At 56.5% G+C, this 23671-nt stretch overlaps 1 protein-coding gene across 2 annotated transcripts in view; it reads left to right on the top strand.

The window, feature by feature from the left end:
• Positions 1–17688: 17688 nt before the first annotated feature.
• The window catches only part of LMX1B (LIM homeobox transcription factor 1 beta), a gene marked incomplete at both ends in the record, with an annotated part of 77740 nt that continues 71757 nt past the window's right edge, over positions 17689–23671 (top strand). For both annotated transcript variants that reach the window (XM_080709301.1, XM_080709300.1), the window contains 2 exons: positions 17689–17827; positions 18445–18631. In XM_080709301.1, the coding sequence (XP_080565427.1) occupies positions 17689–17827; positions 18445–18631 (326 nt within the window). The remainder of the gene's footprint in view (positions 17828–18444; positions 18632–23671) is intronic.

Raw genomic sequence — 23671 nt, 5'->3', positions numbered from 1 at the left:
TTAACTTTCCTTCTTCATTTATTTATTTTTCATTCAACAAACATCTACTGAGTTCTTCTGGGCTGAGCCAATCAGAGTGGACCAAATGCAGATTCTCGTGCTCTCACTGTGCCGCGACTGGTTGCGCAGCCAGCCCTAAACCACGATCGTCTGCCCAGACACACATGTCGTGGAGCCCCGTGAGGGCAGGACCCTGTCTGGGTCCCCTCTGGATCTCAGTGCCTAGGGCAGGGCCTGCCACAAAGTCAGGTACTCCAGAGATACTTAGGAACATGTCAATAAAATCAAGGAAAAGCCGGGCGTGGCGGCGCACGCTTGTAATCCCTGTGCTTGGGAGGTGGAGACAGGAGGATCGCGCAGGTCGGAAGCCAGCCGCGCTGTTTTAAGAGACCCTGTTTCCAAATAAAAATATAAAATAGGTCTGGGAGTGTAGCCCGGAAATAGAAGGTTTCCATCCCAAGTACCACCGAAATAAATGAATAAATGAATAAATAAATAAATAAATAAATAAATAAAAGCAAGGAGACGGGAGTTCAAATCTCAGCTGCTTGAAGGTCAATATCCTCTTTTGCAAAGCACGAGGATAATACCTGTCCTACAAGGTTGTTTGAAAGCTCGAATAACAGGTGGAAAGTCATTCAGGCAACGCTTAGAAATAGTACGAGACTCCTGACAAAGAGTAGAAATAATATATTCCAAATTGAATAAGCTGGGCATGGTGGCCATGCATGTAATCCCAGTACTTGGGAGGCTGAGACAGGAGGATCTCCGTTCCAGCCTCAGCTACTTAGGCCCTTTGCAACTCAGTGAGACCCTGTTTCAAAATAAAGAATAAAACACAGGGTTGAGGGTGTAGCTCAGAGGTAGAGTGCCCCTGGGTTCCATCTCCGGTACCACAAAAATAAATGAAAATAAACAAATAAAATAAATAAATAAATAAATTAGAAGTGTCAATCTGAATTCATGATTTTAAAAGATAAGACTTTAGCCAGGCATGGTAGTGCACGCTTGTAATCCCAGTAGTTGAGAGGCTGAGACAGGAGGATCGCAGGCTTGAGGACAACTTCAGCAGGTAGTGAGACCCTCCTGAACCTAACAAGACCCTGTTTCAAAAATAAAAAATAAGACTGAGGGTGTAGCTCAGAGGTACAATGTCCTTGGGTTCAGTCCCAGTACCACAAATAAAATAAAAAGATAAACTTTATTTTGGGGCAGTTTTAGGTTTATAAAAAATTGAGCAGAAAATACAGAGCGTTTCAAGTTGGGTGAATCAACATAAGCAGTGAGATATGAGTTCAAATTCCAGCTGTGCGTGGTGGTACACGCCTATCATCCCAGTTCTTGGGAGGCTGAGATAGGAGGATTGAAGGTTTGGGGCTAGCCTCAGCAATTTAGTGAGACCCTGTTTCAAAATAAAAAATAAAAAGGGCTGGAGATACCAGGCGTGGTGGTACATGCCTGTCATCCCAGTACCTAGGAGGCTGAGACAGGAGGCTCACAGGTTCACGGTCAGCCTCAGCTACTTAGTGAGACCCTCCGCTACTTAGTGAGATGTTGTTTCAAAGTAAAGAATAAAAATAAGGCTGAGGGTGTAGCTTGGAGATGGAATGCTCTTTGGCTCAATCCCTAGTACAGAAAAAAATAAAGAAAAAAGTAGTTTCCATATACCCTTTCACATTCTCTCCTTAGATCTTATTGTTAACATCTTGCATTAATGAAATACATTTGTTACAATTTATGATACATCATTATCATGTATAATATTGATAGATCATTATTATTATTATATTATTATTATTATTATTATTAATGGTACTGGGAATTGAACCCAGGTACATTCTACCTCTGAGCTATACCTCCAGCCCTACTTTATTTTCTATTTTGAACCAGTATCTCACCAAATGGCTGAAGGCATACTAAATTGCTGAGGCTAGCTTCCAACTTGGCTATTCCCCTGTCTCAGCCTCCCAAGTACTGGGATTACAGGCATGTGCCCCTGTCGGGCTGATACACTATTGGTGATTGAAGTTCAAGTTGACTTTAGGGTTCGCTCTTCCTGTTGTTCATTCTATGGATTTGGACAATTGTAAAATGGCGTGTACCAGCCATCATACACTGGCGCCCCCTTATCCATGGGAGATACATCCCAAGACCCTCAGTGGATGCCTGAAACCCCAGGTAGTACTGAACTCTGTGTGTGTGTGTGTGTGTGTGTGTGTGTGTGTTACAGTAAGACATCAACAATAATAAGTAATAATAAAATTAAGCAAGCTGGGCATGGCGGCACACCCCTGTAATCTCAGTACTTGGGAGGCTGAGATAGGAGGATCACGAGTTCAAGGCCAGCCTTGGCAATTTAGCGAGACCCTATTTCTCACTCAAAACTAAAACGAGGCTCAGGTGTAGCTCAGAAGCAGCCCTGGGTTCATTCCCCAGCAACACACACACACTGTGAACGATCTCAACAACAGACTGGAACAAGGTTGTGTCTCTGAAGTATCTCCTTGCTCCATACTTCTCCTTCCTGCCATCCTGTGCGATGCCCTGTGGTGACGGGAAGGCTATGGGTCAATAAATGACGTAGACGCTCTGACACGGGGGAACTTAAACTGAGGCGCTGTGGTACCCAGAGGTCTTGGCAGCCAGGGAGTGAGCCCCCAGGTGGGCAGCAGACAGAAAGGGCTGACCCACGTCCTGGGGAGACAAAGTGAGACCGCTGACACTCCACCATGCTACTCAGAATGGAGGGCGACTTAAAGGTCACCAAGTGTTTACCTGGAAAAGTTCCCATTTATTTATTTAGTTAGTTAGTTAGTTTTGGCATTAGGGATTGAATCGAGGGTCATTCTAACTCCAAACTACACTCTCCAGCCCTCTTTTTCTTATTGTTTACTTATTTACTTATTTACTTACGTGCTACTGGGGGTTCAATCCAAGGGCATTCTGTCTCTGAGGTACACCCCAGCCCTGTCTTATTTTTTTTTTTTATTTTCAAACAAGGTCTCACTAAGTTGCTAAGGGTGGTCTTGAACCTGCAATCCTCCTGTCTCCACCTCGCAGGTCCTGGAATCACAGGCATATACCACCTCATCCAGCTCTCCGTTTAATATTTTTTTAACTATAGTTGACCGTGGGTAACCGAAGCTAAGAAAAAATAAAACTGTGAGGAGGGGAGGACTGTTGTCGTGTTAGACTTGTCTTCTTGCTCTAAAAATTCCCTGTGTCCCACCAAAGAGATGGAGCAAACCTTTCCTCCTCCCCAAACCTGACAACTGAGTTTTTAGTCTCCATAAGTTTTGGGGTGTGTGTGTGTGTGTGTGTGTGTGTGTGTGTGTGTGTTAAAGGGGATTGAACTCAGAGGCATTCTGCCTCTGAGCTACACCTCCTCCAAACCTATTTTATTTCTTATTTGGAAACAAGGTCTCACTAGGTTGTAGAGAGCATCACTAAATCATGAAGCTGGCCTCAAACCTGTGATCCTCCCATCTCAGCCTCCCAAGTATCGGGATTCCCAGGGTGTGCCACAACGCCCAGTTTAGTTTTGCCTTTTTAGAACATTATATAATTAGAATTATACTGGTGGACTTCTTTTTGCCCAGCAGTTTCTTTTTTATAGCTTCCAAGTTTGGGCAATCATGACTCATGACTTATGTGGTCTTTTTAAAAAGTGTGTTTCTGGCTCGGCATGGTGCTGCACGCCTGGAATCCCAGCCATTTGGGAGGCTGAGGCAGGAGGCCACAAATTTGAGGCCAGCCTGAGCAACTTAGACCCTGTCTCAAGATAAAAATTAAAAAACTAAAATGGCTGGGGGTGCAGCTCAGTGGTAGAGTGCTCCTGGGTCCTGGCCCCGGTACCGGCGCCCAGGTAGAGGGGAACCGTTCCCTGCGCTCTTGTTTAAAGCTAGACTGCTGGCCGGGCGTGGTGGGCACGCTTGTCATCCCCGCGCTTGGGAGGCGGAGACAGGAGGATGGCGCAGGTTCGAAGCCAGCCTCAGCTGGCCTAAGAGACCCTGTTTCCACATAAAAATATAAAATAGGTCTGGGAGTGTAGCCCGGAGGTAGAAGGCTCCTGGGTTCCATCCTCAGTACCACTAAATAAATAAATAAATAAATAAATAAATAAATAAATAAAATAAAGCTAGACTGTGGACCCCGCATGCCATTCCTGACTCAGGCAAACCCGGGCTCCCTAGAGAAAGGCTGATTTGGGAAATGTGCAAGATTTGCCTAGATCCCTTTGCTTTTCCAGAAAGCAAAGCTTGAAGCCAGCTTTGGACCCGCCGGAATCAAAAACCTCAGAATTGAACCCAAAGGAGGCTGAACTCCTCTCTGGTGGAAGGGGAGTTCTTGAACTCCAGTAAGAATTGCAGGGGAGAAAGCACATCAGATGACATTAGAGCCCTCTCTTCAGAAGGACACTAAAGAAATAACTCCCAGGATTCTAGGAAAGCAACGCGTTCTGTGAGAACCGTGAAATAACCAAATCCTCAGTTGGCACGATGGCGCACACGTATCATCCCAGTACTTGGGAGGCTGAGCCAGGAGGATTGCAGATTCGAGGCCAGTCTCGGCAACCTAGTGAGGTCCTGGCAACTGAGCCTGACCCTGTTTCAAAAATAAAAAAATAAAATCGGGCTGGGGGCTCTAGCTCAGAAGTAGAATGCCAGCCGGGCACGGTGGCACACGCTTGTAATCCCAGCATTCGGGAGGCTGAGACAAGAGGATCACGGTTCACGGCCGGCCTCGGCTACTTAGTGAGGCCCTTTCCAACTCATGGAGGCTTGTCTCAAAATAAAGAATAAGAAACAGGGCTGAGGATGTCGCTTGGAGGTAGAATGCCCCCGGGTTCCATCCCCAGTACCAAACACAGAGACAAAGAAAGAATGGAGTCCTTTGCTGGGCCTGTCTGCTGAGTCCATTGAGTGCAACCATGCTGTACTTTCGGGGAGCTAAATCGCTGAGAAGGTCAGACAGCGCCCTTTCTCAAGTACGCTCGCTCATCAGTGAAGAAGACAGAATCAGAAAAACGTCATTTTGCAGTCCCTCGTGGAATCAGGAACTCAAGAACACGAGAAAGGCTAACTCCACACGCACGAGAAGAGGCCTGCAGACGGCCCGAGCTCCTGACCGAGGGACACCGCAGCTCCTGCGGAGACTCCTCGCCAAAACCCGCGCCTCAGTCTGATCAAGTCACTAGATCTAATGACAGGAAACACCGAGGACAGAGGAACACGTTCCCGGAGCCCACAGGGATACGAGCCGCAAGACCCAGGTTGGGGGAAAATGCTGTGGGACAAAAACTTGGGTTTCTTCAACAAATAAGCCGCAAGGGTGGAGAGGTGGGGAGGGGAGACAGACCGAGAGGCCTGAGGACCTACAAGGGCGTTTACGAGACCATTGGGGAAGCATAAACATTGGTTGGATAGGTTCCTTGATTTCTCCAGGTATGATTATGGTATTATGGCTGTTTTCTTAAGATTCCCTTATCTTTTAGAAATATATGCCAAAATAATCATGGTTGGGATGTTACCGTGTCTGGGATTTGCTTTAAGATAGTTCACTGAGAGGTGGGTGCACACCCGCAATCCCAGTACTTGGGAGGCTAAGCTAGGAGAATCCCAGATTCGAGGTCAGCCTCAACGGCCCTCTGCAACTTAAACCCTGTTTAAAAAAAAGAAAGAAAGAAAATGGAGGCTGGTGAGATAGCTCAGAGGTAGAATCCCCCAGGGTTCGATCCCCAGAACCAAAAATAAAAAATAAAAATCCATCCAAGTCTTGGTGGTATAGCTCAGTGGTAGAGTACTTGCCTAGCATGTGTGAGGCCCCAGTTTTATCCCAGGACACAAAAACAAAATGTGTGTGTGTGTGTGTGCACATATGTGCACGTGTGCGCATGTGCACGTGTGCGTGTGTGCATGTGTGCGTGTGCGCGTGTGTGTTAGGATGGGAGAATTGAAGTTTCAGGATATAATGAAACAAGATTGTCAACATAAGTTATAACTGTTGAACCTGGCTAATGGGTTTATTATTCTACTTCTAAAGATGCTTGAAATTTTTTCCCAATAAAGAAAAGAGAAGTTCACCAAAAATAAAATCTTGAGCTAGGTGTGGTGGCACACGCTTATAATCCCCGCGCTTGGGAGGCTGAGACAGGAGGATGGCACAGGTTCGAAGCCAGCCTCAGCTACCTAGTGAGGCTTTCAGCAACTTAGTGAGATCCTGTTTTCAAATAAAATAGAAAATAGGTCTAGGAGTATAGCCTGGAGGTAGAAAGCCCCTGGGTTCCACTCTCAATACCACCAAAAAAGTAAAATAAAATAAATAAAATAAAATCTTGAAGCCAGGTGCTGAGACAGGAGGATTGCAAATTGGAGGTCAGGCTCTGCAACTTAGTGAGACCCTGTCTCCAAATAAATTAAGGCTGGGGTGTAGCTCAGATGGAGAATGCCTCTGGGGTTAAATCCCCAGTACCACCACTAACAACAACAACACAACAACAGCCTGGCCTGGGTGGAAGCTCCCCAAGGTTCAACACACACACACACACACACACACACACACACGCACGCACGCACGCACGCACGCACACCCGCACTAAGCCGGGCGTGGTGGCGCACGCTTGTCATCCCCGCGCTTGGGAGGCGGAGACGGGAGGATGGCGCAGGTTCGAAGCCAGCCGCGCTGGCTTACGAGACCCTGTTTCAAAATAAACAAAGAAGTATAAAATAGGTCTGGGAGTGTAGCCCGGAGGTAGAAGGGTTTCCAGGAACCCCAGTACCACCAAAAAACAAACAAACAAACAAAAACCAGCACTACAATAAATAAAGAAATAAGGCTCTTTTGCAGAACAAAGGAGCAGCCAACTCAGCATCTCTTATGCTCCTGACGTTTTCTCTTTGTTTTTATGTCAGCTCTTGGTGTAAAATTGGGCTTAAACGAACAGCAATTTTCTTACCAACACGCCTTCCTTCTAAGCACCTGTTGGCCAGTTGGTTCCAAAGGGCCGGAGCAGGGCGAGGAGGGGCCCTGGGTGTGACTCCGCCCCCTGCCTCCACCTGCACCTTGGGAGGGACCACCAACCATCCGGAGGAGGTACCTAGCTGGGTTTAGGCCCCGGCTTTGTACCCAACATGGCAGTCAGGAGACCTCGGGGCCAGAGACCCATCTCCCTGGGCGGCCTTCTGTCTGGAGCATGCGCAGAGCTGGGATTTTTTACCTGGGCGGCCTTCTGTCTGGAGCATGCGCAGTCCTGGGATGCTCGCAGTAGGTGTGGGCCACACGCAGGCGGAGCCAAGCAGCGAGTGGGCGTCGGGGTCTGAGGCTCAGGTTCAAACTCCAGTCCACCAGCGCTCCCTGTGCGGCCTCGGGCCTGCGCCTCCACCCGCCCGAGCCTCGGCTTCCCCTTCTGTGGGCTGGTGGCAGCGGGGTCCGCTCCTGGGGAGGCTGTTGGGTGAATTCAGAGCGAGGATTCTGTGTGGCGCGGAGCTCACCCAGTGATGGTGGCTGTCTCGGTGTCGGCGGGGAAGAAGATGTGCCTGTAACATCATCTCACCATGAAGGAGAGGGACAGGTGGCTGAAAACTTTTTTTTTCCTTTTCTGATTTTTTTTTTCTTTTGGTGGTGGTACTGAGGATTGAACCCAGGGGCGTTCTACCTTTGAGCTACATTCCAAGCCATGTATATATTTTTAAATTTTGAAACAGGGTCTCACTAAGTAGCTGAGACTGGTTTCCAGCCTGTAATCCTCCGGTCTCAGCCTCCCAAGTACTGGGATTACAGGCACATGCCATCACATGCAGCTTGCTGGGAACATATAAGAGGCAGACCCAAGACGGGCGGGGTGGCACAGGCTTGTAATCCTAGTACGTGGGAGGCTGAGACAGGAGAATCATAGGTTCATGGCTGGCCTCAGCAACGTATGAGGCCCTCCACAACTGAGGCCCTGTTTCAAAATAAACACTAAAACCGAGCTAAGGCTGCCCAGCGTTCAGGAGGCTGAGACCGGAGGACCGCGGTTCGCGGACAGCCTCAGCTACTTAGGCCCTCTGCAACTTAGACTCTGTTTCAAAATAAAGAATAAAAAATAGGGCAGGGGGTATAGCTTGGAGGTCAAATGCCCCTGGGTTCCAGCCCCAGACCTGCAAAAAAAAAAAAAAAATAGGGCTAAGGCTGTAGCTCGGAGGTAGAATGCCCCTGGGTTCAATCCCCAGTACCTCCCCCCCCACACACACACACACACACAAACCCTAAATAAATAAAAATGAGAGGTAGGCTCAGTCTAGTCATCGGGAGGGGATGGAGGGCTTCTAGGAGGAGGTGGCATTTGCACTGAGACACAGAGGATGAATAGAAGTCAGCAAGGGGAAGGGAGGGCGCGCACCTTCAGGCCGAGGGGACAGCCTGTTCCAGCTGTAAAGAGGCCCTTGGGCTTGGCGAGCCAAGGGGAGGGAGGGAGGCAGCGATGAGGCCCGGGCGAGGCCGCGGGAGGATTCTGGGCTTGGAGGCTCTTGCCAGGTTTGGTGAAGCTCTTCCAGGGAGCAAACGCTGCCGGGCAGGCTGCGTGGGCTGCGGCGGAGGCGGCGGCCAGGACGTGGGATGGAGTCTTCCGGCCTTTCTGCACACCGGGAGCAGTTGCGGGCTGCCTGGGACTGGGCTCGGGCACACCTGGCACACCCCCTTTGGAGGCTGCTCCGCACCGCAGGGGGCTGGCTGGTTTCAGGGTCCAGGGGTGTCACGGAGGACCTCGCAGAGGAGGTGATGGGAAAGGCTAATTGTTATTACTGTTACTGTTTTCAGTGTTGCTGTTAACAGGAGCAGCCTCGCCCAGCTCCGCCTGTCGCTGTCCCATCTCAGGGACAGACACAGCCAAGCCCCCGGGGGCACGGATGCCATGTTTTGTTCACACGCGTGTGTATCTTGCATCCGTGAGAACCCCTCCTTCCACGGAGGGTCCAGCGGGGTTGCTCGGGGGACACATTCCAGAAAGAATAACTCTGTGTAACCTGAAACCTTGAATCTGGAAACACAGCCTCCACGGGAAGTTGGAGGAGAAGGGCTGCTTCAGGACCGCCCGGCCTCATTCCATACAAAAGGGATGTTGAAACCCAAGGGCCTCGGCTCTTGGCCTCCAGCCTGTGTCTCACCCTTCACCGCGGCCAGAGAGAGCGTCCTAGAAAACAAACTTGACGGTGGCATGCTCTGCTTAGACCCTCTGTGGCACCCCGCTGCCCTCAGGTGCAGGTCGGTGCCTCCCCACCCACCACGAGACACCCGCGGCCACACTGGAGCCTTGCTATGACCCAGCCATGCAGGCCGCCAGTGCTTCACGTACTTTCCTGCCCAGGACCTTTGCACATCCAGTGAGCCCCTCTCCCCTCCATCTAAGGGAACTGACTTTGCTGAACCCTCTGATAGTATGGAAGGTACTAAAAATCCTCCCTACTTTCCAGATGAGGAAACTGAGGCTGTGAGCACTGCCAAGTAGCTTTTGCAACTCAGCCTCAGCAGGCTAGCTAGACCCCGAAATCTGAGCACTCAAGAGGGAGCACCTGGCCACACCTCCAACACAGAAAGAGCAGAGTTGGCTTGGATAAGAGGACTGAACAGAGGACAGGCATGGAGCCGGGCAGCACAGAGCAGACAGCGCATCCAAATCCCAGCTCAGCTGCTTGGAAACTTGTGGTCTGAGGCAGACATCTGACTTTTTTTTTTTTTTTTTTTGAGGTACTGGGGATGAAACCCAGGGCTGTTCTACCTTCAATCAACACCTCCAGGCCTATTTTTTATTCTTTATTTTGAAACAGGGTCTCACTGAGTTGCAGAAGACCTCACTAAGTAGCTGAGGCTGGCTTCGAACCTGTGCCATCCTCCTGTCTCACGCTCCCAAATGCTGGGGTTACACGTGTGCGCCGCCACGCCTGGCTTGACATCTGACCTTTCTGAAGCTCAGTTTCTTTATCTGTCCAGCGATGCTAGGTAGCACTGCCTCCCGCACAGGCGCGCTGGGGGTCTGCAGGAGCAACCAGGAAGCGCCTGGCAGGTGAGTGGCCTGGAGCCAGCCTCCCTGGATGCTCCCGGGGAGGCCTCGCCACCCCGGCCCAGTCCAGAGCAGACTCAGGCACCCCTCCCTCCTGCGCCAGGGCCTGGGAACCATCCCTGCCTGTTTTCTGTTTGGGGTTTTGCGTTTCCTTTGGACCAAGTCCAGCTTCCTCCCTCCTGGAAGGAGGCAGGGGGACCGTTCATGCCTAGGCTGGATGCCCAGGGGAGTTGCGCAGGAACGTGGCCAGAGCCAGGGGTTTGGAGGGGAGGCCAACTGGGTTTAAATCCAGAACCTGACCCTCGCAACGCTGGGCGACCCTGGACAAGTGACTTCACCTCTCTGAGGCGCAGATCTCCTCACCTGTCACGGGCCTCGTGCTGATGGAGAGAGAGACTGAGATGAGAAAAGGTGCCAGGTGGCGTGATTCCAGAAGAGAGAGGTGCCAGCCAGGCGTGGTGGCACACCTTGTAATCCCAGCGCTTGGGAGGCTGAGACAGGAGGATCGCACGGGTTCGAAGCCAGCCTCAGCTACTGAGTGAGGCTCTCAGCAACTTAGTGAGACCCTGTTTCCAAATAAAGTATGTTTTTTAAAAAAAAAGGTCTGAGTATAGCCTGGAGGTTTTCTGCTCCTGGGTTCCACCCCCAGTACTGCAGAGAGAGAGAGAGAGAGAGAGAGAGAGAGAGAGAGAGAGAGAGAGAGAGAGAGGAGAAGAGGTGTCCTGCCTCAGAAACACCTGCCTGGGGGAGGTAGCACCGGTGAATTGGGGGGTGCATGACTCAGCTCCAGATATTAGCACCCTGCTACAGAATGAGGGTCCAGAATCATTCAGGACAAAAGCCCAGCTTTTCACGCAAACATCTCATGGTGAAAAGGAGTATATGCTACATGGTTCTGTTTATATAAAAACCAAAATAAGCCAGGCACGGTGGTACACGCCTCCTCTTGGGAGGCTGAGACAGGTGGATTGCAGGTTCAAAGCCAACCTCAGCAATTTAGTGAGAACTTGTTTCAAAAAAAAAAAAACACTAAATAAAAGTAGGGCTAGGAGTATAGCTCAGAGGTAGAATGGCTCAGAGGTAGTTCAACTCCCAGTGCCACAAAAATAAATAAATAAATAAATAAATAAATAAATCAAAATAAGGCAAAACTCTTTTATAGTAATGGAGAGTTCTGGGGATTAGGGCATCAGGTAGGCTTCTGAGAAGCCAGAAATATTCTCTTTCTGAATCTGGGAGTTGGTCTCAGATCCTGGAGGTTCCCATTCATAATCTTGGGCTTTATATGCTTTTCTGTGTGCATATTATTTTTTTTTTCAGTACTGGGGATGGAACCCAGGTGCAACCTTTCTTTATTTTGAAACAGGGTCTCACTAAGTTGCAAAGGGGCTGACAAGTAGCTGAGGCTGGCCACGGACCTGTGATCATCCTGTCTCAGCTTCCCAAATGCTGGGATTACCAGCGTGTGCCACCATGCCGGCTTCTTTATACACATTATACTTCAATAAAAATGCTAAAATAAGTTTTAAATAAATAGGTCAAGATAGCTGGGCTGGGCGGAGCGCGAGCAGGAGAGCCAGTGTGAGCCTAACAACACACCTGGGGGCTGCGTCCTAACTCTCGGCCACCAGACCCTGAGACCCTGGCTGCCCCTTCACCCCACTAACACAACAGATGGCTCCTCCCTGACTCGACCTCACGGCCAGGTCTTGAGCTGGCACTGGGAAGAACAGGTAGGGTCTGCGATTTAAATGATAACATGCTGGGCACGGCGGCACACACCTGTAATTCTAGTACGTAAGAGACTGAGAAGGAGCTCAGGTTCAATGCCAGCCTTGGTAATTTAGCAAGATGTTTAGCAACTTAGTGAGATCTCCCACCACTATTTTTTTTTTTTTTTTTTTTGGTCCTGGGGATGGAACCCAGGGTCATCATTCTACCTCTGAGCTACACCACCAGCCCTATTTTTTATTCTTTTATTTTGAAACAGGGTCTCACTGAGTTGCAAAGGGCCTCACTGAAGTAGCTGAGGCTGTCCGCGAATGGCGATCCTCCAATCTCAGCCTCCCAAAGGCTGGAATCACAAGCATGAGCCACCACTCCCACCCAGCTTAGTGAGACCCTATTTGAAAATTAAAAATAAAACGGGCTGGGGGCGGAGCTCAGAGGTAGAATATTCCTGACTTCAATCTCTAATACCAAAAAATAAATAAATAAATAAAATAACATGACCCCCTCCAAAAAAAAAAATTCACCCTTATTTGTTAATTTTGCTTTACCAAGAATGCCCAGAGGACAGTAATTAAAAGGCAAGCCTTGTTCTGTTTCCCAAAACAACAACAACAACAAAAATCTTCCTAGGATCTGGATCCCACCAAGCACACCTCGCAGGGCTGAGCAGCAAACCCAGAGCCACACACTCCACTGGCAGCTTCTCTGGTGCCCAGGAGCCTGCAGTGGGGACTGCCCGGCTCCTCCCTTCCGCCTGGTCCCGAGGTCTTGATTTTATTTCTATGTTCACTATCGTTCTGTTTTTTTCTAAAGGCGTCCCTTCTCCATCAAACGGCACTCGTCAAAACAAATGCACGTCAGATGCATTTATTTGCACAGACACTCACAAAAACTTTACTAGACACCAAATAATTACAGGAAGGGGTGAAACTGCAACTCCACCGAACCGCAGCGTTTTGAAGTGGGTTTAAGATAAAGATCAAATAGGAAGGGCACTGCTCCCCCTGCCCACACCCAGCCTCCTCCCCAGCCGCCGACCCTTGGGGTAGAGACCGGTGCGCTCTCTGGCTTTTGTGGATTTGTGTTCAATTCATATAAAATGGCTTTCTGTGAGTTATTCTTAGAGTCCTAATGGGGCCTTTACGGCTCCAGCTTCGCCGTCCTTGGTCTTCTCTTTGTTCTGGCGCGGGTCCTCGGCTGGGGGAGCCCCTGGTTCTAGCCGGGTTGCTGAAATAACCCAGCCCATCCATTTGGCAAGAAATCCACAGATTCTTGAGGAAAGTGCCTGTTAAGAATAAATATAAGCGACACTTTGAGAGTCCCACAGTGTGGTTTCAAGGCAGTGGGCCGCGGCCCCTAATTCTAGTGCCTTCCAAGGGTCTGGCTGACAGCAGCTGCCCTCAGCCCCAGGATCCAGCGCCGGGCGGGTGCTGGGCATCTGGGCACTGCCCGGGGGTCTCTCCTGCCCAGCCCCACAGTGACCTGCACCTGAGCTTCCCGGGCCCTGAAGGAAGGGCTGCGGCTGAGCTCAGGACTTGCCTATCAGCCTCGGGCCCTGGCTGGAGGAGGCAAAGGCAGCCTCCTTTCCATCTAACAAATATTTAGAGGCCTACTACCCGCGGGCCCTTACATTTCACCCTTTCAACACCCCTGTGGGATAGATGCTATGGGGCCCATTTCAGGACACTGAGCTGTGGAGGTATAAGCCTTTCCTGAGTCCCACAGCCGGTCCTTAACCAGATGTGGGGGACTCCATAAGACCTGCTCTTCAGCACCCCTCACCACCGACCAAGGGCGCAGAGACACCCTATGACTAATGGCCCTTGTGCTGAGGAGCCTCCTCTGTGTGGGGTGGGAGTGAAGGACAGAGGGGCCTGGAGCGCTTGCCTCTCTCTCCACACTGGACACAGGTCCACACTGGCTTGCCCAGCCCACACTGCCTCCTGCCACCCAGAAAACCTCACTGGAGAGAGAAAACCGACTCCCAGCCAGGAGTCAGAAAGACCCGGCACTCTGCCCTCCGCCCCCTCAGGGTGGCTCTCCTACCCGCCCCAGGGAAGCCAGGAGACCACGGACACTTGTCGCCGGGCTGTGGGAAAGTGTCCGTGCCCCTTTACTTCTTCTGAACCCTGGACCCACGCGGCCTGGGCCAAGCCCAGCTGGGATCTGGGAGCCGAGGGTGGCTGCGGCTGGCTCCCTAGTTCCCGGCGAGTATCGGCAGCCTCGCTGCATCTTCGGAGTCTGCGGGCTCTCCCAGGGCCCCGCGCCACCCGCAGCCGAGGGCCCAGGGCTTGGATGGCGCGGCCCTTCGCGGACCTGCGGCTCTGGAGCCGGAGGCCGGGGCGCTCGGGCGGCCCTGAGCCTCTCCGCGGAGTGGAACGACGCCCGCGGCTCCTTCGAGCTCCCGCAGCACCCGCTCCGCCATCCCCGCCCGGACCCGCGCCTCCAAATGGAGACCTAACTGGAGGAGGGGTCCCCCTTGGCTGGGCTTTGGGCAGCAGCACAGAACAGCCAAGACCGGGCGGCTGGGCCCCATGGAGGGAGCTGGACCCGCCGCCGCACTCGCAGGAGGCGGGTCGCGCGGGCCAGGGCTGCAAGGCCCGGAGACGCCCGGTGGGAGGGAGGCCGCGGCTCCTCTGCAGGATGGGGACGGGCCCAGACCCCCGCCCGGAGCCGCGCTCTCCCCTCCGGCTTCTCCCGAGGCCCTGCTGGGGTGGAGGTGAGCCCGGGCTGCGTCTGCGGCTGAAGTCAGCCCGCGTCCCGGGTCGGGCGGTGCGCCCCGGGCCGGGTGGGGCGGCGGTGCGCGGGGCCAGGTGCCGCTGGCCGGCCGAGGCCCGCTGCTCCTCCGCGGTGTCTTCTCCGGCGGGGCGGCGATCGGGGGGCACGGGCGCCCGGTGGTGCTGGGCAGAGACCTGGGGCCTCGGCGTGGCTGTGTGCGGAGGAGCCGGGACGGCCCGCTCCAGCGGGGGGGCCGGAGAGCGGGACAAAGGGCCGGGAGCGGGGCCTGCGGGGCGCGGGGGGCCTCGAGCGGCCGGAGAGGAGACGCCGCGTCGAGGGGCCGGGGGCTGCGGACTGAACACCCCCGCCCGGGCCGGAGAAGGCGGCGCGGGTCCACCCAGCGCGCGCCCTGGCGACCCCGGGCCGCCCCGGGGGCGCGGGCAGCGACTCCCGACAGGGGCGCGGAGAGCAACGCCAAGAACCCGCGGCCCAACAGCACCCACCGACTGCCCAGCTCAGCCCTGGCCTGGACACGACCTCGGCCTTCAAGTCCTCCGCGCAGCCGGCGGGTCCGGGAAGCCCGGGAAGCCGAGCCGCCGGGGCCTGCACTCCGCCGAGGGGCTCGGGAGGGGTGTGGAAAGGAAAGGAAGAAATGGGGGGCGGGACAGAACTGCGCCGGGAGCCTGGGGACGGGGTGGGTCTGCAGGGCTGTGGCCACAGAGGACTCCCCTGTGCGCCCAGGGGGAACCGGCGAGGGGCCTGGGCCTCCTGGAACTCGGACTCGGGCGACCGCCGGGCATCGGTTGCAGAGATGCGCTGTGGCCAGCAGAGGGCAGGAGGCGCCCGGGCCGCCCGCGGGGTCCGCGGCTGGCCGCCGGGCGTGCGGGAGCCGGGCGGGCTCGGCCTCTCTCCGCCGCCGCGCGCCCCCGGCAGACGCCGAGGGCCCAGGCCCATCCTGGGGCTCAGAACCTGGGGTTTCCCAGGCTGGACAAACACAGAAGGCGGAGGCCGTGTGAGGGAGGTCCCACGTCCACTTCTCCATCCTCCAGGACACAGACACACAAAGGCGCTGAGAAATTCCAAGGCGCCGGGAAATCCACGGAGGCACAGGGCCATGCATAAAAAAAAAGTAAAAAATAAACCTGCAGGAGACACAGTCATTCAGGAACTCGGAGATAGGTATAGACACAGAAAGGTGCGGGATGCGCATAGGAGAGGCCTCCGGGGCGCAGCACACCAGCTCGTCGGCTCCCGCAGAGACGCCGACGCGGGGACACCCAGATACCCACCGCAGCACACGCAGGTACGGGGGGGGGGGCGGAGCCCCTGAGCCTGCACAAAGCCGGGCCCCTCCGCGGGGCCCCGAGGCACAGGGAGGGGGCCGCTGCGGACCCAGCCTCCCGCGGGCTCCAAATCCGATCCGCCCTCTCGCCTCCAGCGGGGTCAGGGGACCCGCCCCCTGCCCTCCGCCCCCGCCCCGCTCCGCGCCGCCGCTCTGCCCCGGGAGGGGCCGGCCGCCCCGCAGCGGCTCGTCCGGGCAGCGGGGTCCTGCCCCGAGGCCGCGCCCGGACCAGCTGCGCGTCTGTGGGACCGGGGGTCGCGGCCAGGGCGCGATTCCTGCGACCCAACGCAGGGGCTTCTCCGGCGGGGCGGGTGCCAGGCCCGACGGGCGTGGGAGTCGCGGGTCTTGGGCTCCAGGTGCCCAGGCCCGCCGTGCCCAGCCTGGCCAAAGCACTGTCCCTGACCCGTCCGCCCAGTGGCCCCTGGCTGGGTCCCTCGGCCACAGCCACAGGGTGCCTGCCTAGCCCAGCATCCAGCCCGATCTCGATTTCCTCCGGGCCGCAGAGCATCCTTGTCCCGGGCCTGCATCCCGAGCTCTGGGGGCCAATGCCCGCTCCCCCGCACCCCACACTCCAAACCCGGGAGCCTGCCTCTCGCTCACGGCCCCCGTCCCTGCCCGCCCCATCACCTGTAAACTCCTGGTCTCCAGAATCCGGGCCTGACCTTCCCCGCCTACCCACGTCCCCAAGCTCCATCCCGGGGTCCTAATCCCTCCTCTTCGGCTGGCTCCTCCGCCCCATCTCTGCCAGGCCAAAAAAAAAAAAAAAAAAAATCCTGGACGTCTTGCCCGAACCCCGAGCCCACTGCCCTCTCCCGGGCCCGGGGCGCCCTCGGGCGAGTCTGGGGCCAGCCGTCCTGGCCGCCTCGACTCCTCGACCCGGCAGCCAGCCCTCCCTCGGGCCAGGCCGACCCGGGCCGGCGTCGCCGCCGAAGGAGGGGAGCCAGCGCAGCCCCTCGACCTACCTGGGCCGACGGTGGGGGTCCCCGGGCGGCCCGCGGGCCGGCGCCGTCCCCCGGCGGAGCCCCTGCGCTCCCCGCCGTCCGCGCAGTCTGACCTCGCTCGGGGCCACTCCTCTTAGCGCGGGAGCCTTACAAAATATTAATAATAAAGCAGGCACGGCAGGGAAAAAAAAAAAAAAAAAGGAAAGCCTCCATTCCCCGACTCCCAAATCAATTTTTCAAGGGGGTGGGGCAGGGGATGGGTTTCGAAGGCGACCCAAACTTGTGCGAGGGGCCGGCGGGGCGGCGGCCGGGCCGGGGCGCGGGGGCGCGGGGCGCCGGCTCGCGGGGGGGCGGCGACGGCACTATTTGACGCGGAGCCGCGGGCTCATCCCGGCGCAGGGATACGAGGCGCGCCAATGAGTTCAAATGTCAGGAAGTTTGAGGCGGGGTGAGGCGGCTCCGGGCCGTGGTATCCCTCCGCCGCCGGCCCCGGCTCTAAACCGAGCGGCTCCCGCGGCGCACCATGGCACTGGAGTAGTGCGGGGAGCGCGCCGGAGCCCCGCGGCCGCTGCGCCCCGCCCGGGACCCCGCTGCGCCGCCCGCGCCCCCCCAGCCGGGGCCGCCCCGCCCCCGCCGCCGCCGCCGCCGCCGCCGCCGCCGCGGGCTCCGGGGCTGGCGAGCAGGTGACAGCGGAGCCGGCGCGCCGAGCGAGTGCCCGGGAGCGCGGCGCCGTGCAGCCGCCCGGCCCGCCCGCACCGCGCCGGGGCCCGGGGCCCGCGCCGCTCCACGCGCCCGGGGACCGCGGGCGGCCGCAGCCCAGCCCCGGCCCCGCGGGGGCCGCGCCTCCCCGGCTGCGGGGCCGCGGCGGGCGGGAGGGCGGGCGGCGCGGCCGGCGGGGTCCGCAGCGCGCCCCGCGCCCCATGGATATAGCAACAGGTCCCGAGTCGCTGGAGAGGTGCTTCCCTCGCGGGCAGACGGACTGCGCCAAGATGCTGGACGGCATCAAGATGGAGGAGCACGCCCTGCGCCCCGGGCCCGCCACTCTGGGGGTGCTGCTGGGTGAGTGCGGCGGGGACGCCCGACGGGGCGCGGGCAGGGGCGGGAGCGTCGTCCCGCGGTGGGCGCCGGCGTCGGGGGCCTGGGATGATGGACGTGGGTTTGCGGGACGTGGGGAGGGGCGCGGAGCGAGTGCCCGAGGGGCGCCCGGCGCGCCCCAACGCGCTCCCCGGGGAGCACGGGACGCCGCCGCGGCGCCGGCATCCTCCCCGGCCCGGCTCCCGGCGCGGCCACCCCAGCCAGGGGGGGCGGCGGCCCGAGCAGTCCCGTTGGAGAGCCCAGGAGAGGTTCCAGGGCACCGAGGAGGGGTCCAGACCACAGCTTTCGGGGGGTCGAGGGACCGAAGCCCTCGAACGCCGCCGTGGGGCGTGTCCGCCAGCGAGAGCCCCAGCCTCGCCCGGGCTGTCGGTGCCCGCCGGCACCCGGCGCTCCTCGTGGGCAATCGCACGGAGCGCCGGGTCCCCGGGAAGGAGGCGAGCCCTGCGCCGGCCGAGGCTCCAGGCCCGCGGCCTCCTGGCGGCCGAGCCGGCGGGCTGGGGCTGCCCGGCCCCCGCGCGCTCCGGGGCCGGGCACCGCGCCGTCTGGACGCGCTGACGCCGGCTCTCGCCCCTGCGCTGCAGGCTCCGACTGCCCGCACCCCGCCGTCTGCGAGGGCTGCCAGCGGCCCATCTCCGACCGCTTCCTGATGCGAGTCAACGAGTCGTCCTGGCACGAGGAGTGTTTGCAGTGCGCGGCGTGTCAGCAAGCCCTCACCACCAGCTGCTACTTCCGGGATCGGAAACTCTACTGCAAACAAGACTACCAACAGTAAGAGAGCGCCTCTCGCCCTCCTCCTTCCCGCCGCAGCCCGGCGGCCCCTGCCCGCGCCGCCGCCACCGGCCCTGTGCTCCGCTGGGCCCGGCAGCTCCGAGGGCTCTGCGGGCTGCGCGTCTCTGGCGGTGGCCGACCGTCCACTCCTGTTAGGCCCTGGCGGGGCGCCCCTACATGCCGTCCGTTTTCCCGGAAATCTGCGCTGGACCGCCGAGTTGGGGTATAAGACAAGGCCCTTAGCGGACAGGCATCTGGTGCCTGGTCCTGGGAACGGGTTTGACCCCAGTGAGGCCTGAATTGGGGACCAAGAATTGCTTTTCAAAGGAAGGCAGTGCTTTGGGGAGCCAAGCCTGGCCTGTGCTTCCTGGCCTTTGGGCTGGGTGTGTGCGGGTTGGGGGTTCCTGGGGCCGAAGGTGGTGTTTTGGGCATCAATTTGCCTTTGAAGCCGGGAAGAACCCCACTTCCCCAGGCTCCTGGCTGCACTTTTACTTCCCGAGAACTAGAAATGGATGTCCATCTTCCCCCAAACCGTGCCATGCGGGAATTTTTTGGTATATGTATGTATATATATTTATATACGTTTTTATTTCTTGACTGGGGAAGCAGTCTAGGAAGAGGCTCTCAGGAGGTGGCAGGCTTCCATTTAGGACTACCAGATGCAGTAGGGACCGACCCAAGCCCCTACCCACCACCCTTTCTTGCAATATGTTGGAGAGGGGTGGCCGCTCTGCTCTGGAGTAGCCCCAACCTCTGGGCAAACTCCAGGAGCGACAGTGGGTTGGGCCCTATCTGCTGACTTTGTGTTTAGCTGTGACTGTGGATTTGTGTGACAAGAGACTGGGGGCCGAGAGCAGAGGCGGCCGCCGGGGTTTGTGCCTGGCGGTGCGGTGCGATGGAGAGGGAGCTGGTGAGGAGCAACAGTGTGTGGGGCTCCCCGGAGCCCCGAGGTGCAGCAAAGCCCCTGAGAAGTTTTTAGTGGTTCCCCGAAAACCATCGTGGATGGGGCCGCCAGGTGGGTAGGCTGCTCAAGCAGTGCCCGCTCAGAGAGAGTGTGCCCAAGCCTGAGGGAAGGCCGTGCTTCCGAACCTAGGGGGGAGCGCAGCCTACCTGCTCTGCCCAAGAATTATCCCAGAAACAGGGCCTGCTGGGGAGGAGACTCCTAGCTGCAGTGGCTGAGGCCCAGGAATTGTGGGACTCACAGAGCCCTAGAGAGGGCATCGGGGCTGCCCTAGAGGCTCTGGCTCCGTCCCCTGGTCTGGGGAGGAGGCCGGTGGGAGCTGCTCTCTGCACCTTGCTCTTCCTGCTGCCTGGAGGCTCTGTGAGCAGGAATCGAATGCGGGTGGTTTCAGAGGATCAGCTCTTTTGCTGGTCCTAGGATACAGTTACTGTGCAGTGCCCTGGACTGACTCGATCCTAGTTCTGAGGAAGAGGAAGGCCCCCAGTTCAGCCACCCATAGCCACGGCTGGGCCTGGAGCGACACAAATACAATGAGGTAGATGTGGTTGGAGCACCTCCACCGGGTGCCCAGCCTCCAACCCATCCAGCCTCTGTAGCCAGGCATTGTTCTGCTAGCCGCTCTGTCCCGGCAGTGCCACTTACCAGCCACCAACTCACCCGCCAGCCTCAGCAGCTCAGCTCCTAGGGCCAGGAGCCCCGAAAGTAGAAACGTTTGTGCGGTTTTAATTTTTTAGCATATTTGAAAGACTCTTTACAACCTTTTGTACGAATTCACCCTTATAATCGTTATAGGGTTTCTCTTTCAAAGATAGCAAGCATGCCCTCTGGTCCTGCAGGTATGGAGGAGCCGTGGCAAAGTCACTTTTGAGCTGGACGTGGTGTTAGAGATGAGAGATTCCCTCATCTTGCAAAACAATTAAACATTTGCAACTGCTTTGTCCAGGTCTGAAAGAAAGAAAGAAAATGAGAGAGACAGACAGACAGACACCGGCCCCTTCTGTGTAGCCCCATGTAGTGGGAAGAGCTTTGGTCACGGGGCAACTGGTCCCAGCATCCAGGGTCTGGGTCTTGTGAGGCTGGAGCCTGGGGGAGGAGATGGGGGCGGCATTATTCTCTCCGCTTGCAGCCCCCTCCTCCTGCCTCTCCCCCCTTTCTTCCAATAATGCCAGTTAGGTATCTGCTAGGCGGTTCTGCTCCGGTGGCGCGGGCGGAGTAGTCGGGTGGCGTTATCAAGACAATCTTGGGGACAAATCCCCCAGCGGGTATGTAGGCGGCATTTCACAGGGCGAGCTAGCACAGCCAGGCAGGCAGGAGCTCACTGGGAAGCAATGTTCTTTACACAATAAAAAAGATTTTATTCATGATTCCTTTTTTTTTCTTTGAGAATCACAGATGCATATTTATTTCATCTGTGCGCAAATGCTTTTCAGACGGGAATCCAGGCAAGCAGGCGCAGAAACGTGCCTTCTTGATTTTGTCGAGTCTGTGTCAGCGGTATTGGGAAATTAACACCCCCCCCCTCCAACTTTTGAAAAACTGTCCTCACCCGGCTGCGGCCCTGAGGAGCTGCAGAGTCCGTCCTTAGAAAGAGGTTGCCGGTTTTTAGTTAAGTGGCTCCTCTTCTTCCTTTCGATTTGTTCTCAAAGATCGCGGGCACCCAGAAGTACAGAGTTGTTTTACGCACCACAGGGGTGATTAATTGGTGTTTGGCCACATTTAGTAGCATTTGATAAAATCCACTCATACGTCCTAGTTGAGCAAATCAGATTGTCGGCAGCGGAGTTTGGGTGTTTTTACTAGTAAACTCCGGTTCACTAATAACAGTCTCCATTCTCTCCCTGCCGGTTTTTTGGGGGGCTTTTTCTTAAAATATTTTTTAAGAAAGCCCCAGCCATTGGGGATGGAAAACCCAATTAGAAACCCGGAGGAAATGGCAGCACGGACAAGGCCTCTGCCTCTCATGATCTCCACCGGAGAACCGATAGATGAAACAGAAATGACAACCTCCCCCTCCCCATATTCTTCTTTTTCTTGGCAGTTTGGCCAAATAGAATTATGTAACTCTTTTCTTGCCGCCTGTCGCTTGTCTGGAAAGGGTTTCTGTCCTGTGGAGGTGGTGAATTCCTGGTGGAGGCTCCGGAAGGGGGGAGGGTCAGCAGGAGAGTCCAAAAATCTGTCACAAAATGGAGTCTAATCACTTGTTATACAGCCCCAGGTCTGGCGACCCCAGCCTCAGTGATGTGCCAGCAGGAGCCTTTGTGAGCTGCAGAACGCAGGGCTCCTGCCCGGCGGCCTCCACCCGGCAGCCAGGCTAGAGGCTTGCAGCACCCTTCCGGGCTTGCCTGCTTACTGGGCTCCGGGTTCCGCTGAGGCTGCCAGAGTGCCTGGAGCTTGCCTGGCTGAGTCAGATGCCCCCACCATGGCAGAAGGGCACACCAAGGTTTCACCAAGAGTCTGAGTCCTGGGGTGGCTTTTAGCACCCCCCCCCCAAGCTGGCGGCAGGCAGCTCCGGTGGCCTACAGAGCTCTTCCTAGCAGGTTCCTTTCCTTGGAAGTCTTTACACCAGAAAGGCCCTCCCGGGAGCCCCAACGTGTCCCCGGGTGGGGGACAAAGCCAGACTCCAGCCGCTGCTTTTCCCAGCCTGGCCTCCTATAGGCCTTACCTGCAGCACCCCATCTTAGCAAGTACCCCAGCCAGTGTGCCCTCCAGGACTAATTCAGGGCCGAGACACCGGCCCACAGCCTGGGGTAAGAGGTCTGTCCTAGACCCCAGCTGGCTCGCAAAGGTTAGCCAAGACCTTGCCTTACAATGAGACTTCCTTGGTGCTCTCCCTAGGGGCTCAAGGACTGATGGGCATGCTGGCAACCCAAGTCGGGGCCCTCTGCTCTGGGGAAGGTGCCTTTCCATTCACCCCAGCACCTTGGCTGAGGGCAGGAGGGGTCAGGGAAGGCCTTCCTGCGGCTGCAGGCATCTGCCCAACCAAAGCGTTATTCATGGCGACTCCTGGCTCACCCTCTATTCCCCAGGCTCCTGGCTGATGTGGCCTTATTTTTCTGCAGGATTTTTCTCCTGCGGGGAAGCAGTCTGGGAGGATCTGCTCTGGGGTATGTGATTGGCGACTCTCAGATTCCTCCTGCCAAACACCCGGCTTAGAGATACACAGCCCTGGCACCTGCCCGAGATCTTCTTCTATATGGGGGGGGGGGACCCGACCCACCTGGGGGATATTCTTATATAGGGACTCCAGATAAGGTGCTCAAAAGACCTGGCATCTTGCCTGGCATGGTTATAACACTGGAAATTACTGTTACTATTGTTACCATCATTATGGAGGGAGCGCCTTGTCTCCAGACGCACTGCACACTGACTGCTGACAGGTCCCATGCCCAAGATGCAGCTGGCAGGCTGGGCTAGCCTGGGCCTCGCCCTGCAAAGAGGAGGAGGGGTACCCCGTCCCTTTGCCTGTGAACTGTGTCCGTGAGGGTCCTGCCCAGCACCATTGTAACAAGAGCCCTGGACCCAGGCAGAGCTGGCTTCACCTCCCAGCCCCTGCACAGTGGCAGTTGATTCTTAGCCCTGGTCCTCCCAGTTCACCAAGCTGCAGGTGACAGCGCTCTCTCTCTCTGCAGGTGGCTGTGAGGATTATAGAGGGCACCCAGTGGGACTTGAGTGAATGCTCCCCTCTGTAAGGCTCCGTTATCCTGCTCTGAGCCTCAAGGTGGGTGGGGGCAGCTGCCTGAAGGTGAACACGGATGCCGATAGGAAGGACTGAGAGCTGCTGTCTTCTCCCTCAGGGGCCTGGAGATTGGCTCAGAGCAAGGCTGTTTCTCTGGGGATTGATTGGCATCTCCAGAGCCTATGTATCCCTTGGAAAAGCTTTCTCAGTAATTTCATATTTGAAGAACTGTTGGTGCTTATTGTTATTGTGATTCAGACGATAGAGAATAAAGCTCAACCAGCACCTCTAAATGTGGTGGCAGTGAGGTCTGAGTGTGGGGGGGTGGGAGGGACCCATGGTCTGCGGGCTTCTCAGAAGGAAGATGAGACTTGGGGGGGGGGGGACACCATCCCGCCAGGCT

This window comes from Muscardinus avellanarius (genome assembly GCF_963383645.1).
Source record: "Muscardinus avellanarius genome assembly, chromosome: 13".
Lineage (NCBI taxonomy): Eukaryota > Metazoa > Chordata > Mammalia > Rodentia > Gliridae > Muscardinus > Muscardinus avellanarius.
This window is presented reverse-complemented; position numbering and strand designations above follow the sequence as displayed.